At 40.8% G+C, this 16806-nt stretch overlaps 1 protein-coding gene across 1 annotated transcript in view; it reads right to left on the minus strand.

The window, feature by feature from the left end:
- The window catches only part of ablim2 (actin binding LIM protein family, member 2), a 187976-nt gene extending 172106 nt beyond the window's left edge, over positions 1–15870 (minus strand). The window contains exon 1 of the mRNA XM_050067006.1: positions 15689–15870. Within this exon, the coding sequence (XP_049922963.1) occupies positions 15689–15704 (16 nt within the window). The 5' untranslated portion in view covers positions 15705–15870. The remainder of the gene's footprint in view (positions 1–15688) is intronic.
- Between the last annotated feature and the right edge of the window lie 936 nt (positions 15871–16806).

The following is a 16806-nucleotide window of genomic DNA, read 5'->3' on the forward strand; positions in this document are numbered from 1 at the left end:
GAGCACCATGGAACACGATTAATCAATGTTAATTTTTTTAACGCATTATTTTTTCTGTGATTGAAATTAACACGTTATTTTGACAGCCCCAATTGAAACATTTTGGGAAATATTCCTATTTGCATTGTTTCTGAGAGTAAGATGAGAAAATCAACATCAATCTCTCGTCTGTTCGTTAAGTACAGAGCTGGAGTCAGGACATGGTTAGCATGGCTCAGCATAACGACTGGAGGCAGGGGAAAACAGCTGGCCTAACTTTTTCCAAAGTAAGAAAATATGCCAATAGTTTATGTGCATTTAAAGCGGAGATAAAACAAGAAAGAATATGACTGTGGTTTGTTTGATTTATACCTTAGGCAAGACATGGCACCGAAATCAAACTTATTATCCACCCTCATTTGCTAGAAAACTAGTGTTTTACTTTTTCGCCAGCAGGGCACAGCAATCTTTCAACAAGCTGGGAGGTGACGTTATGGGAATGGTTCGTCTCTGTTGTTTACTTGTTGGCCAGTAGTAGCTGTTGGTAGGCTTGGAGGTAGCCTACTGTAAGACATGTTTTGCCCTTTGATGACAAGTTTGTTCTCTGATAATATAGTTTTTACAGGCAGTGTATGAGATATTTTGAGTAAAGCAGTGCACTGAAGCACAGGAAGTCACTTTTCAGCAGTAGCTCCTGACAGCTGAGACACACATAACATCACTGGTGCAGATCAACTGTTACTTGCTGTTTTGACAGAAAAAATGTTTGGGATTGCTTAGCTAGAAATGTAAAAGTGGGAGAGGGGCAAATACAAAAGCGGTGAGGAATAAACAGGGTAAAACTTGGTTTATTATCTAAAACGAGGCTACAGAGATGCATATGACACATGACATATGAGCGCACATGCAAAGAACCCCACCACCTCTTGAAAATAGGAGCAAGACACAAACTTTGGGTGGTTTTGTAATTGTTTGGGCTGATTTGAGTTAATTTAATGTCTAATTAAGGTAATTTTGTGTATCTTGGAGATAATTTTGTGTTTTTCTTAGTTGTTTTGTGTCACTTTGTTGTAGTTTTGTGTCTTTTTGTGGTCATTGTGCCTGTTTCTGTAGTTATTTTTTGTCCCTTTGCAGTTCCTTTGCATTTCTTTCAGTGTTGATTTTTCATTAAAGACCTTTTTTCCACAATGAAAACAAGACAATGATAAGCTAAAAGTAGATCTTGATCATAAAAACCAAGACAAAATCTATGTTTAATTTTCGTTGACGAGATGAGACATGACAAAATTGCTCGCTGTGGACTATTGGACATTGAAAGCTGAGAACAGTCATCCTTGTAATTATCTTCAAATGCCCCATGAGCAACAGGCTGGTAAACTCCAGTAAATAGTCTGCACCAGGATGTTTCACTAGCCAGTAAAAACACTCACAGTGGAGCAGCATCAGCTGTTGGTGCGAGTTGTGAGCTGTGATTCAGCAGTAGATAATCAGCCATGTGTGTCTGACTGTGGATAGTGGAGCTGCTGAATGGATTTGTGGAGTTTGGTAGTTGCAGCGGTGGCTGTTAGCAGTTAGCTCCACTTGTTAGCTGGTGAATGGCAACAGAGCAAGCAGCCACCGGCTGCCGGACTTCACAGCTGATCCCCGCAGGACCCCACTCAGTCTGGATTGGAGAAGGTTTATGGTTTGATGCTGTTTGACAGGCAGCTCGGAGGTTCAGCTATCTGTGAGTGCAGCTGTGCTGTAGGTTAACAGTCTGAACTCAGATCAGTTGTCCAAGATAAGTTATTTGTGGTCTCAAAGTTTTTCAGAGCATAAATAGAGAGGTGTTGAGCTTTTCAAATGATGATCAGTAAGTGTGTGCTTGTAAATCACCTCTTAAACCTGTCAAAAACTGCTGGAGAAATGACAGTTTGTAAGTATGCAGAAAGTATTTGTAGCTGTAAAAAAAAAAAAAAAAATTGTCAAATGAAATTTTTATAAAACCCATCATCTTGATTCTAATTTCTGAAACATGTATTAGCCTCACTGGATTAGTTTAAAGATAATAAAAACATATAGAAAACACAATGACTAAAATGTTTTACATTTTCGTCGACTTAAATGAGACTCAAACTATGAAGTATAAAAATGACCAAAATGTGGGGCGTCGGTGGCTTAGTGGATAAAGCAGGCGCCCCATGTACAAGGCTGTTGCCGCAGCTCGATTCCAGCCTGTGGCCCTTTGCTGCATGTCATTACCTCTCTCTCTCTCTCTCTCTCTCTCTCTCTCTCTCTCTCTCTCTCTCCCCCTTTACACTTAGCTGTCCTGTAAATTAAAGGCAAAAATGCCCAAAAATATATCTGAAAAAAAAAGAAAAAGTAATTCATCAATATCTATGTACCTGTATTTGTTTCTGTCCTTGTGTTGTTGCAACACATGAGTTTACCCTCTGGCGATCGATAAATGCCTATCTTATCTCAATTCATTTTTAATAATTATAAATGTTTGTATTTTGTGGCTGATGTCCTCTATGTAGTAAACTATGGTCTAATAAGTTAACAGAAGTTCATACATGTTGATTGATTGATTTACTTGAATGACCTTCAGCTATATGGTTATAAGACACTAGACAGCAACAACATACAGGACAGCCACATCATGATAAACAGTTCCGCAAATTCAAAGGACAGATCACAAACATCCAATTTCCATGACAAATTTGTCCTGTTATGATGGATACAGAATTCTGTCTTAGTTGTCAGACAAAAATCTCCTCATTACAGAGTCAGCTAGTTTTATGTATATTCTTGTGCAGTGTATTATGATAAAGACCTACAGGAGCAACACATTCCTAAGGAAGTTTTACAAGGACCTCTCACCAACTGTAGGGAACAAAGCCATTTTTCAGCTTTATCATCTGTGTGTCCAAGACAAACAAAACCTCCCAAACCTCCTTAGATCCCTCTAGGATGATAACCTTCCATCATTTTATTTGGCTGTACCGTATGCCATATAATTCTTATTCCCAAATCTGATTTTTATTCAAATAGAAAGTGAAAAATGTGCCTTGGTGATGCTGAACATTCTTGAAGTCAGCAAATATAATCAAAACATATCCCTAAAGTTTTCTTTGGATAATGCTAAAATCTGCAAAGCTGCTTTAATTCTATCCATATGTCTAGATTACAATCTGATCTCATACATGAAAATGTGCTGACTTTCACAATGAATCAAAACAAGAATAGGAATGTTGGACATTGTTGCCTATTGGTACTACTGTTGGTAGGAGGTGGGGCTTTATTGAGCGGATATGTGGGCATGCTAACCAATAAAGACAAGAATTTAGGAGGAGAAAGTCTTAAGTCCTCATAAAAAAGGTCTGCGGCTGAGTTGATTGCAACCATCTGGAGAAGACAACAGTCCAAAAAGCAGAAAGGGTTGGGAGGAGGGTGGCAACAGGGGTTGGTATTTGCAGGGGAGCTAGGAAGGGTTTTGCCTTCCAATCTGACCTAGCAGGCATTGCTGTACCCTTGCACCTGTTGGGGGAGATCCAGTGTCTTTACTTCCTCTTTAAACAGCAAATACAAGAGGAGGGTGGAGTTGAGACGGAGACAGGAGATGATCTTTTGGGCCAGATGTAGAATCTGGGAAGTTGTTCCAGAAATTCAGGCTGCAAGTAAATGTGATAGCTGTAGTGGTGTGTGATAAGGCTCCAATAATCTGTCAGTAGGGTGTGGGGGAGTGGTAAGCAGTTTACTGTTAGCTGACAAAATGAATAATGAGAGGCCTGCCCAATCCATGTTTACTTGCTGCACCCACTTCCTTCAGAAGTGGAAAGCTCCCTGAACAATAAAGCCAGCCAAAAACTTGCAGTTCCTTGGCCACTTGAGGCTGGCTCCAAGAGTGAGTCAGTCCCCATAGACCCCAATGTTAAAATGTCCAACTTTATAGCATAAATAAACATGTTCACCGCCTGGTACAGTTTTGGTCTCTATGGCTAATGTCAACATCCATGACAACTGTATGTATAACTCACACATTTACATTTTATTAAAGCTTAACATTACGCATTTTAAAGGGCGGGGCCAGCACAACTAACTCACCCAGAGCTCCACCCTCTAATTCATATATGGTCATTTCTGTCTCCAAAAAAACAAGATGGCGATAGCCGATATGTCAAACTTAAGGCTTCAAAGCAGCAGTCCACAAACCAGTGGGTGATGTACATCATGGTAGCTATGTCCATTGTATTATACAGTCTATGTTTCTTAAGGGTTCTTTGCAGGGCATCAATTTGCATCTTAATGTTTCAAGCATTTCAAAATTCCAAGCAATCAGGGTACAATCTATCTTTTTGCTATAAGTATACAGATGGTATCATTGTCCCTGCTGTGTTCCCAACAAGTCTATCAGTTCCTTTATTGCTGCTGGATAGTGCCCACATGTTTTCCTGCTTCAGGCTTGATAGTCACTCATTTACAAACTTATCTCCCAGCACACACTTGAATCACCTAGTCATACATTGCCACTAGTCACCAACAGTAGTCAGTGAAGAAAAGATCAATTGTAAAATTGTGCATGGATATGAAAGTACACCCATCAAGGCATATTTTGCACCAATGGGTGTCTGTCCTTTTAATAACTTGTAATGAGGAGGTCAGAGGTTTAGATCTCAATGCCCAAACATTTCTGCACTTATAAAAATGAAGAAAGTTTTGTCCGAAAAGATGGAGGAGGGGCAAATGAGAGAAAGAAAAAAAAGTTTTTTTCCCAGAAGATTAAGTGGATGTCAAAGAATTAGGGAGAGAAGAAATAATTCAGTTAAACATGGGTGACGTAAGCAAACAATTACTAGACTCAGACTACTTCCAGCCTAGTCAGACAAGCATGAACTGATGAAGCCTCTTGGATAAGAGGTGAAACGTCTTCTAAGACAAAACTAAGTCCAGTTGCATTCGATTCAATTGCCTTGAGAAGCAAACAATTAGTTTCCTTTCTATGATGAAGAAAAGAGTGTCAGTGCAGTGTGCAGCAAAGTCTTAAAGTCCCCTTCCCTTCCCCCCATTGGCATACCAGTGCCCTGTCTTCTCCAAGACCAGTTGTCTATATCATCAGTCAGCCTGTCTGGTATCTGTTTTCTGGCTGACAGCCACTACCAATTTTGCTGTACCTAAGGTCGCAGCCAGGCAGGCAGTTATCTGACCAATGCAACACTACATATCAATCAATTTCAATCAATTTTATTTATAAAGCCCAATATCACAAATCACAATTTGCCTCACAGGGCTTTACAGCATACGACATCCCTCTGTCCTTAGGACCCTCACAGCGGATATAAGGAAAAACTCACATATCTGTGCTGCATACAGTCACATCAGTGGAAGCCTCTGGGAACACACACTGACCACTGGCAGAGGTTTGCACTTTACTACCTGCACACACATACCATACAACTGCCCAAACATAGGCATGTGGCTACACTGTATAGATATAACCTCTCCCTTTGATGAATCATGAAGAAAAACCCATACATTCATCCACTTAGATGACCAACAAAAAAATTAACAAAGAACACAGTCAGTGACTTCCTCAAAGACACTTAAACACAAGAAGTGTTTGATGCTGGGAGTGAATTTGAGAACCTCCCAAAACCTCCCTATTTCACATGATACTGAAAACACAGTAGAAACACAGTTTTACAGTAACCCTTGCAAAAATTTAGTTAATAAGTCACCATGAAAGGGCTTTTAGTGTAAATACATATGTAAAAAATGAACTACAGGCCACTACACAGTGGAACACACAAGCAGTTATATCTCAAATGCCTTTTCAAGAAGCCACACCACAGCACCTCCCTAAAAATAGAGTGTTCCCTCCACTCACGGGGATCTCATGGTTCTCTGCAACATTCCTGGTGTGAACCATCTGCAGAGACGGCAGGGGTGGACGGGGGATCAAAATGTTCACATTACCACAGCACAAGTACTTTGTGATGGCTGAGCTGTTGACCTTTGGGATTTCTGTCTTATGAGTAAACACATGTTCATGTTTTCCATCATTTTTTTCAAATTCATGTTGAAATATTTTGGATTGAGGTTAGTACAATAACATTGGCATTGATTACCATAAAGTTAAGCTAATTAGCAGAGAATTTGTCTTTTCATGGATTATATACTTCTCGGACATTAAAGGTCCTATATGTGACATTTAGAGCATTAATATAAAGACAGAGAACAGTGTGTCATACTCAAATGGTGCCACAATATGCAACCAAGGGCAGAAATGCTAACAAAATGCCTGTAGCTAACTAAAAACAGTAGATCTCAGCACATCTCCTGTGATGTACCCCAAGGTTCCATACTTGGTCCAGTCCTCTTCTCCATTCATTTACATCCACAGCCACACTATTCAAAAACAAAACATAACTTTTCACTGTTATGCGGATGACACACAGATCTACCTTGTACATAAGTTACTGTTGATATTGTCACAGAAGAGTAGCGCCCACCTTCAAGTTCCCCCCAGGTTAACACTGTTAGCTCTGTCAGCATTGTTGCTGTTGTTTAGCACCGTTTATGGCATTAGCACCATTTTAGCCATGGGCTCAGCCACGTCCAATCTGAGAATCATGTCCAGACAACTCAAATGCCCTGAATTTCGCAAGATAACTAATGACATACTGCTGGGTAAAGTGGTTGGTAAATTAATGGTACCAAAACATGAATCCCAAGCTTTCTCCCAACATTCATTTTGCTAGCTTACTTACTACAGTGTTGTATGTTATGCTCTGTGTTGTTTTTGTAATGCTTTGGGAAAAAAGCCTTGGTAGAAGTCACATGACAGGCAAAACTACAGAGTGACTCTCTAGCCCATTTCCCACTGCACAAAAAAACACTAACACTCACTAACATCTGGCTTTTTAATGTAATGGGAAAGGTTACAATCGGCATTCACACCCAGGTCAAATGACTCTGCAGTAGTCACGGGTATTTATCAGCACCAGCTCCAATCGACATTGATGGAAGAACAACACCTGGGAGAATGTGATAATTTTAGCCCTTTTACCAACAAGATGCAATGGCACACCACCACAAAATACCACCTGGCTCATGGCTCAAACATCAATCCAAATTAGCCTGCACCGTGTTTGAAAGAGAGACTGAATAAGTAAGAGATATATAAAAAGAAGTAACCACTGTAAAGTTTTCACAGGCCTTCCTGCTGCTTCCTACTGTTTACTAACCTGTTTTCCAGCCTGTTCATGACATTGAGCGTTGACACACCATTCAGCATTCTCGCCTGCTACAGAGGTGTGTACACAGCTTTGGTCTACTGGCAATAGTAAAAGAGTCTATAGCCTATTTTTAGTGGGTTTTCCTATGCACACGTGTACATGGCTAATTTTAGTGGAAAAGGGGTATTAGACTACATAAAAAACATGGAAGCACAGCTACCTTTGCAGCACACCTGAGCTACCCAAAACTAAGGTTTATTTGCCTACAAAAACTAGGTCATGCACCTTTTTATTGTAAGTTCTCAAATAAAAAAGAAGTGGCAGTGAAATGATAAAAAACATTAACACTATAATTTATTCTTTCCATTTTAATTTGGAAAATTAGCCTCAGTGTTGCTTATGCTAAAATCTGAATTCAACATCGCTCATCTATGTTGGATTTGGATGGATTTGGACTTAAATAATGAGATATCCTTCCCCTTCATATAACGCCTGCACTGCCATTAAGTTTTAAGGCTCTTTCAATTCTACTTATTGTGAAATGAATTTTATTATGAAAGTGGCAACTGAAAAAAACTGCCTGAATGGCAGGTTTTAGGAAAGTTTTAAAGACCTATTAAACTAAATTTACTGGTTGTATTCTCACCCTGTTCAGATCTTGCACCTAGATATATGATTAGCAACATGTCAAGACCATTTAGGAGCCTGTTGACACCTGACCTTGCCTTTTAAACCCATTATTTCACTGCTTAAGGGTGTCCTGTCCGTCATCCCAACAGAAAACTCATTCCATTATCCCACCCTTTGGAGATGCCGAGAAAAAGACACAAACAGAGCCTATAGGCAAAGTTCTCTGAATACAAGTCTTGTATTAAACTATACATACACACAAAATAGACATGAGTTGTTTTTCCTGTTCAAAGCCTTAACATTGACCTGTGCGGTCATACCTGCAATCTGACCCAAACAGCATTTGATCTGGGACCCTGAGGTCAAACATTACAGAAAGCTGACCTCTGATCTATATGGCAAATGACACCAGTGCACCCTTGTTGTTTTCAGCCCTTATAAAGACAAGAGCATTTCATATAAACAGAGAGGTGTAGGAAATAAACAAAGTTAACTTATTTCCTGAGTAACAGTATTAAGCATGTTTTGGTACTGGATACCCTAATATTGCTGGTTCTACTGCTGCCAAAACTACCACTTATACTTGTAGCAATATTTATAATACCAGTAACCAGAATAGTAACTGTGGCATTATTAAATTAGTCAACATTTTCAATTATGGCCCAAAGTGAAACAAGACATGGCAACTAGTGTGCTTTCTAATGAATGTGTTCTTTGTGTGAAGACATATGATCCCTGACATTGGTGTGACAGATGACTCAGTGAATATTTCTTCCACGTGGATGACAAACCCTGCCTACAGATATGAGCCTGCGTGTTACTGCAGCTGGCTCTACCGGAACATTTCCATGTAGTTGCCTCAAGTCAAAACCCTATGAGGTCCAATCAGCATAAATGCCATAATATTCCTCTCTTGATTTCAGATAGTTATGGAATTGGATATCTGCTATGTTAAAACTCCAATGGGATCCTGCTCTGTGTGACCTAAAATATGGACATACAAGGCCCCCGTGCACAGAGCTAACTCTATAAAGAGTTGGTTTTCCCTGTTTGGGGTGGAAGAACTTGATTGCATGCTTTGAGCCCTGACTTCAACACAGTCAAACGCCTTTGGGCTGAACTGGTAGGCTGACTTTAAGCTAGGGCTATTGCTGTTGTGGCTGAATGAGAGCAAATCCCTTACCCCCCCTATCATTCTTGTAGTGTACGTAATGAAAGTTTATGACCCATAGCAAAAGACAACATAAATACACAGATCAGTCAAAACATGAAACAAATTGGTGGGTGAAATGAATAACATTCATCATCTTGTTACAATCCAGTGTTCTGATCAGAAACCTTGGGTCCTGGCATTTGTGTAGATGCCACTTGACATGCACCACCCCCCAAACACCATTGAGGACCAAGTACCCTTACCTCATGGCAATGGCATTACCCATTGGCATTCAGGGAGTGCTGTTGCCATGAGGGGTTGTACTTGGTCTGTAAAGATGTTTGGGTGGGTGGAGCATGTCATGTTGCAGCTACATGAATGCTAGGACCCAAGATTTCCCATCACCACATTGCATTGTAACAAGATTATGAATGTTGTTCAACTCACCTGCCACTGGTCTTGATGTTAGTTAAGCACTATTAAAGATTCGACTTGTTGAGTTTGGTTTAATTTACAAGTATCAGCAGAAAGAGAGACACAGAAACAAGGACAAGAGGAAGAAGAAGTACCTTAAAATTAGCCTAGGGACTGAAGTAATTTTAGACAAAGATGAAGACAGAGACAATGACATAACAAAACATCTTTTAAAAGGGAATCAAAGAGAAAAGAGAAAGTGGATACGATGCTCTCCTCATTAACCTGTCTGGTGAATGTGCTGTATAACAGCAGGGATCACATGTCTTCAGACACTGTGATGCAGCAGAAAATCAGTGAACAGCTGAGCATGTTACAATGCATACATGTGTGTTTGCTGTTCTACATGAATGTACAGTATGTGTGAAGGAAGCTTTGCTAACCTAATAACTGTTCAGGAACACAAAGGCCAGTGTAGGAGAGAATAAAAGAGTTGTAGTGAAAAAACAAAACAGTATGACTCGTGAATAGAGCCTGTCTGTAGAAAGCATTGTGTCAGCTGTTTGAGCAGAGCTAGTGCAAGAACACTGGCATATGCCAAGCAGGTTTAGCACCTAGGGGGGAGAGAGACAACACACACACAGCCCATTATCAACATGCACAAAAGTGCACAAAGATACATTATACAGTGTTACGGCCTCCATACAAACAGTAACAAAACCCGGCTCATTAGGGGCAGGAGGCTGCAACATATAAAAGAGGACGCCACACCAAAGGTTACAATTTACCCACCAGTTTTATTGTGTCATCCCCAAAGCAGTAAACAAAAACACAAACAAACTAACTCCCTGTACCTCTTATAACCTCCTCCTCTTGGGTGTGCAGCAGGTAGAGGGAGGAGGGAGACCAGGCTGTCAGAGAGAGAGACCAGGCTGCTGCACATAACACCAGTCCCTAAGTGGGCACATAGTGACCCCAATCACTCAGACTGCTGGATCTTTTATCTCTTATTTGAGAAACAGTAGTAACTAAGTCAATGCAATATAAATACATTCATTGGCACAGTTCATTATACAGTGAGTAAAAAAAAATGGTATTCAAATTTGCATGTCATTTCATATATCTCATATTATTAGTGGGGGGAATAAAAATCATGACTAATAACAAAGATACAATGTAACACCTTTTCATTAGAATTTTTAGAATGATAACATTTCAGCAGGTTAATGCTAGTAAACTGACGGACACACCATCTGTGTGTCCGTCAGTTTACTAGCAGGTCCAGAATAGTGACGGGCGTCGCTGTGACTGCTGACAACCAGCCAACCATTACATCACACACCCAGGATACTCTGTCCTTGGCACAGCCTAGTGCTTAAAGCGCTGTGTGTTTGTTTATGTGTGTACCCCCACTGACTCAATGTCTAGACTACATACCTGTAAGTGTATATGCATGTATGTGTACCTGCCTGACAGCATGGCCATTTTTATTCATTTTTGTTGTTGGTCATTTGTTTTAATATTAATTGCAACAAGACAAAATATCTACATCTAAGGCAATCAATCCATCTTGAAGCATGTGTTTCGGTCCAGGATGTCAATGTACAGTATGTGTGTTTGTGTGAGGAAGCACATGGCCTGTGTGTGTGTGTGTGTGTGTGTGTGTGTGTGTGTGTGTGTGTGTGTGTGTGTGTGTGTGTGTGTGTGTGTGTGTGTGTGTCATCTGTATGTCCTCACCACCAAACTTTACAAGCTTTGTCACATTGTGAGGGCAGCATATACGCCTCCCTGCTCAATACAAAGCACAGTTATGGCCCCACATTTAGACAACGGCACATAGCCAAAGACTTAACACTGGATCGGCTTTAACAAGAATAAGACACTGGAGAAGAGTGGAATTGTTTGTGGTGTGTTTATAAAGAGAAACAGTGAGGTTACTTCCACAAGTAACTGAGTACGGGTCAGTCATGACCAATACATTCACTCAAGTACTTGAAGGGATACCTCACCCACAAAATGACCATTTGCATCCAAATGTATCTATTTGTGTATCCACGGTGAAGGTAAAATCCAAAAAAGGCAAATGTTCTTCATTACGGTAGATGGAGACCGCATTCAACTACAGCAAAACTATATCAAAACATGTGTTTACAAACTCTCACACAACTCATGCAGCATAATCCAAGTCTCATCTCGTATGCTCAGTACTTCACAAACACATGCATTTTTGCAGAAACATAACTGTTTTCAGTGACTTTCATTCATAAAAATGTTGGGCTTTGGATTCTCCGTTCACCATAGAGTAATGCCAGAAAAAACAAGTTTTCTTCACAAATTCCAGGTGACACATGGTGAGTAACTGATATACAAATGGTCAACAGTCCTCATGAATGAAAGTCACTGGAGACTGTGTTTAACTACAGCAGTTATGTTTTAGCAAAAATGCATGTGTTTGTAAAGTACTGAGCATACAAAATGAGACTTGGATTATACTGCACAGGTTATGTAAGAGTAAACGCATGTTTTAATATAGCTTTGCTGTAGTTAAACACGGTCTCCATCTACTTTTAACAAAAACTGTTACGTCTTAGCAAAATTGCATGTGTTTTTGAAGTACTGAGCATACGCAATGAGACTTGGATTGTACTGCACGAGTTTGTAAATACATGTTTTGATAGAGTTTTCATTCATTCATTCACTTTCCGTACCCGCTTATCCTGTTGGGGGTTGCAGGGGGCTGGAGCCTATCCCAGCCTATCCCAGTCATTGGGCGAGAGGCAGGGTACACCCTGGTCAGGGCTAACACTTAGAGAAAGACAGCCATTCACACCTACAGGCAATTTAGAGTCACCAATTAACCCCCACCCTAGGTTTGAAGACCCCACCCTGATTCGAACCAGGAACCCTCTTGCTGTGAGGCGACAATGCTAACCACTCGACGGAACTAGCCATAGCCTTTTCAAACCCTGGTTGATTTACAGGGTTTTGTTGTAGTGGTGGTGTTCTACTGGCAAAAGGATCAGGGCTTATGGGATAAGCGTTTAGTTTAATGAGACTAAAAGCTGAAATGTTCAATAAACAACAATTTTGCCTAATTAAAAAAAATTGCCATCCCATGGATAGAAACTAAATGAACTGTTGGATGTAGCAATTAGCGTCGTCACAAATGTGATTTTGAATTCCATTCATACAAATAATAAAAACTGGGGTAAATGTGGTAATAACTAAGGAAGGACTTTCTTGCTCTCTCTGTTGGCGGTGGTTTGCCGCCAACCGGTGCGTATCATACTAGCGCAAAGAGTGTCTCTCTGCATCTGTGTCTGATGCCTGGTGACAAAGTGGCAGTATTTGACAACTTGGGTTGTTGCCTGCTGCCTCTAAAACTGACACGCCCGGTGTATATGAGCGGCAGTATTTAACAAGTTGGGAGTGAGGTTGGCCTGGACCCTTTGGGTTCCCAAGCCAAGTCCCCATAGACTGAGCTATTGCCACCCTGAACACTCATTATGGGCCTTTCTGCATGATGAGTACTTTTTATATTTGAAACTTAAAGGAGCTATATGTAAGAAATCTAAAGCAAATAGTCGTAAAATCATCCTAATATGTCACAGAGACTAAGGAATAATGTTAGAATATTCGCATTTAAAAGAAAATGTTATGGTCCGCAAATCATGTTTATGTTTTGAATTTGTGTTTTGGCCTGTTGCGCCACCCACCGCCGTCTACCAGTCACGCAGTCAGTAGAGTCTCAGCATCAGTTACAGTTACGACTGAGCTACAATGGCTGACGGTGCGACTAAACCCAAATGACCTCGTTATGATTCCCAAAAATGGCAAGACAAAACTCGAGGCAAAACAAGGGTCTATAGGAGATGCTTTTGAACGGTGGAGACAGTTAAAAGCGGAGAAGAATTTGAAATCGGATGTTGAAGTGGCTACTCTTCTCCTCGACAGGCAAGCTTTAGCCAAAGTTGGCTAACTAGCATCATAGCTAGACGGGGATGGACATTTCGAATACTTTCAACTGTTATTCATTTTCGATCATACATTGTAGTCCATGTGCAGGTGGGTCATCGACCCGACTGATTTTTTTGAGAAACAAACGTTAGCAGCACAGCAAGCAGCATTAGCAGTGTCCCGGTACATAGCATTAGCAGCCGGCTCCTCCTCCGCTGTATCCTGGCAGCAGCGTTAGCAGCAGAGAAGCCGGACTTGCTCAAACGGTCCGCTGGAAAACCGAAGATCAAGGACGCGGCGATGCAGCCCTGCCACGGCAGCCGCCCGTGGGCAAACAAACCAGCAACCTCGAATCTGTAGGGGAGAGGGGGCGGACACGACTCGCGGCAGTATTTTGAATTTGAGTGCAGTAACCGTTTTGGCCACATTCTTACATACGGTGCCTTTAAGAAACTTCTGTACTATTACTTCAGTCAAATTTTTACTTATATTATGGTATTTTACATGCTAGTATCACTTCTAAATACTTAGAAGCAACTGGTAGTGGTTGATGATTGGAACATATTATGACAAATGTGAATAGTCAGTAGGGCTGCTCGATTATGGAAAAAATCATAATCACGATTATTTTGGTCAAAATCAAAATCACGATTATGCAAACGATTATGCGGTGCACGTGATGACTTATATTGTTTACACAACGGTATGTCATTTCTGTCTACATGGTCGCGCGTTTACAATTCTCCTCTGCTCTCTGTATCGCACACGGTGGAGTTCGGCCCAGATGCACACGCGCACACACACACACACACACACATAGACACATGTGCGCACACACACAGACACAAGCACACACATACACACAGACCAACCTCTCTCGCTCTCCCTCTGCCATTTTCTGCACACTGTTTTTGAAATCTTCCATGATCACCTGCCTCTCACATTTTTCGTAGTTCACCTACTTGACTGGCTCGCGGAGTGAATAGAGGAGGGAGTAGTATTGCGCATGAGCGGCTTCCGGGTGCATTGATTTGCAACACAAGACAACGAGAGGAAACTGACAAGAGGCGCATAATCGTTTTATGTCGATTATTTTGATTTCATAATCGTTGAAAGCCCAAATCGTAATCTAGATTAAAATTCGAGCCCTAATAGTCAGGCTGTTCTCATGCAGTGTTTCTTATGTTTTTCCACAAAAAGTAATGCACCAAAGCACATACACAACCCACGTAATAATGTGCCAGTATTCGTGCATAAACCACGTATTTTAGATGCGTAATTAAGGTAGCAGTCACGAGCAGTCCGTTTAGGAGGCAGGTTGGGGTGGTGGATGGGTCACAAAACACAGGTCATTGAGAGGTATGTCCTCACTATGTTTTCTCTCCTACACCTCACCACAGCAACTTTACTTATCTAAACCTAACCTCTGCTACTTGACGTTAAGGACATAACATCATTCGTGGGGTGGAAATTTGTAGGATATCATACAAACTGTTGTATGAGGATACATTGGAATAGTGCAACCAAAATAATGCATTGGTGCCAGTATTTTTTGTTTTTCTAAAATCACTGTCAATACACAATCTTCTACCAAAAAACTCTAAGCAATGTAGTATATCCTCTACTTCACAGCTTATTTTCACCCTCACTGCAGACTATCACAATAAGAATATTATGTCAAAACATTAAGTCTATATTTGGTACATACAGTAGGTGTAGAGAAAATTAAAATACACTAAAGCTCTTAAAGGTCACTACAACAACATTAAGCGATACCAAAGACACACTGTGAATCACTACAGGAATATCATAGTGATTTCTTCTTAGCAACTGGCCCTCTCCCCTTTGTAAGCAGCCCAAATGGCTGAGCTCCCAGTGTTAGAGATGCAGGCAGGGGACCAAGACAACACTTTTGTTGCCAAGGATGTTGCAGTCAGGCAGACAGAATATCAACCTGCAGCATAAGCATTCAGCCTGCTACCACAGGCTTGTTGTTGTCATTCACATTTGCACACCATATTCAAACAGAAAGTGCTACACGCTTCTGATTGGGGTTACATAATAGGAGGCCTGTTTAGCTCAAGGTAAAGAACTACTTACAAAGAAACATACTTTAAACACAAACACACTCATATGGCATCCTTCTGAATAATTTCCATATTTTTGAATTGTGGGATTTTTATAATTTGTTGTAAAATAATGTCTACTTAAGATGGAGGTGAAATGGTAAAAGGTAAATCCTGGTTAATACGGGTAAATCAGTACAGACTCTCTTCTCCCACAGGTGGGTAAACACACAACAAATAGCTTGTTAAAGGTTATTAAAGGTCGTCATTACCTTTCTCCTCTGGCATTGTCTCTCAGCTGTTTTCCTAAATGTGCTATGTCGTTATGTCCTTTAGTGATATTAATTATAGACAATATCCCAAAAATCTGTTAGAGTTGTCTGATGGTGTTGCAACGCATCCTCCGCATGCTCTGTAGCTCTGGTGTAAGAATAGATGGGAGCAGAGAGTGAGCACTCTGTCAACCACTATCTCTGGAATGAGCTGTAGGTCATATGACTCCCAATGCCCCCCCCCCCCCCCCCACCCCCCCCGCCCCTCTCGCTCCTACCTCTCTGAGTTATTGCAGCTATTTGTTATAAATAGAAGCATGTGCAGCTCAAACAGAAAGACACCTTCTCCTGGTAGTCTATTGCTGAGCATGTCCCAGTCTCCTCAGTCCACAAAAAACTTGTCTCACTGACAACCAAACTCAAATGCTCAAAATGTGTGTGGTGTAAAACAGTATTTTGTGTTCTCTTCCCTTTACTGTTATTTTCTATCATAAGGGACCAAATTTTACTGGTCATTATCAGTACCAGCTCCAAAGCATTTTACAGATTAAAGCTGCACTAATCAATACTATAAATATCAACAGTGGATAAAATTACTATGAGTAACAATCACAATGGTCATTTCAAAAGAGAAAATTATGTGTGAGTTTTGGCAGCTGAAGGGTGCTGCTCTTAAATGGGTTTTTTTCCAGAAGAAAATCCTGTTGGGGGTAGCTGGGGGGCTGGAGCCTATCCCAGCTGATGTTGGGCGACAGGCAGGGTACACCCTGGACAGGTTGCCAGACTATGACAGGGCTGACACATAGAGACAGACAACTATTCGCACTCACATTCATACCTACAGACAATTTAGAGTCTCCAGTACCTGGAGAAAACACTGATATGGGGAGAACATGCAAACTCATGGAAGGGTTCGAATGAGGAACCCCCTTGCTGTGAGGCAACAATGCAAACTACTGCACCACTGCCCCACCGATATTGGAATACTAAAGTTAAATTAGAGTCATTTCAAATCTAGGTCATCTGATACTCTATTTTGACTATGGGTCATGCTAACTTTGCATAGACTAAAAATAATGGACGTAGCTACCATGACAACACTCACTGGTTTATGAACT

This window comes from Epinephelus moara, chromosome 17 (assembly GCF_006386435.1).
Source record: "Epinephelus moara isolate mb chromosome 17, YSFRI_EMoa_1.0, whole genome shotgun sequence".
NCBI classification, from domain to species: Eukaryota; Metazoa; Chordata; class Actinopteri; order Perciformes; family Serranidae; genus Epinephelus; species Epinephelus moara.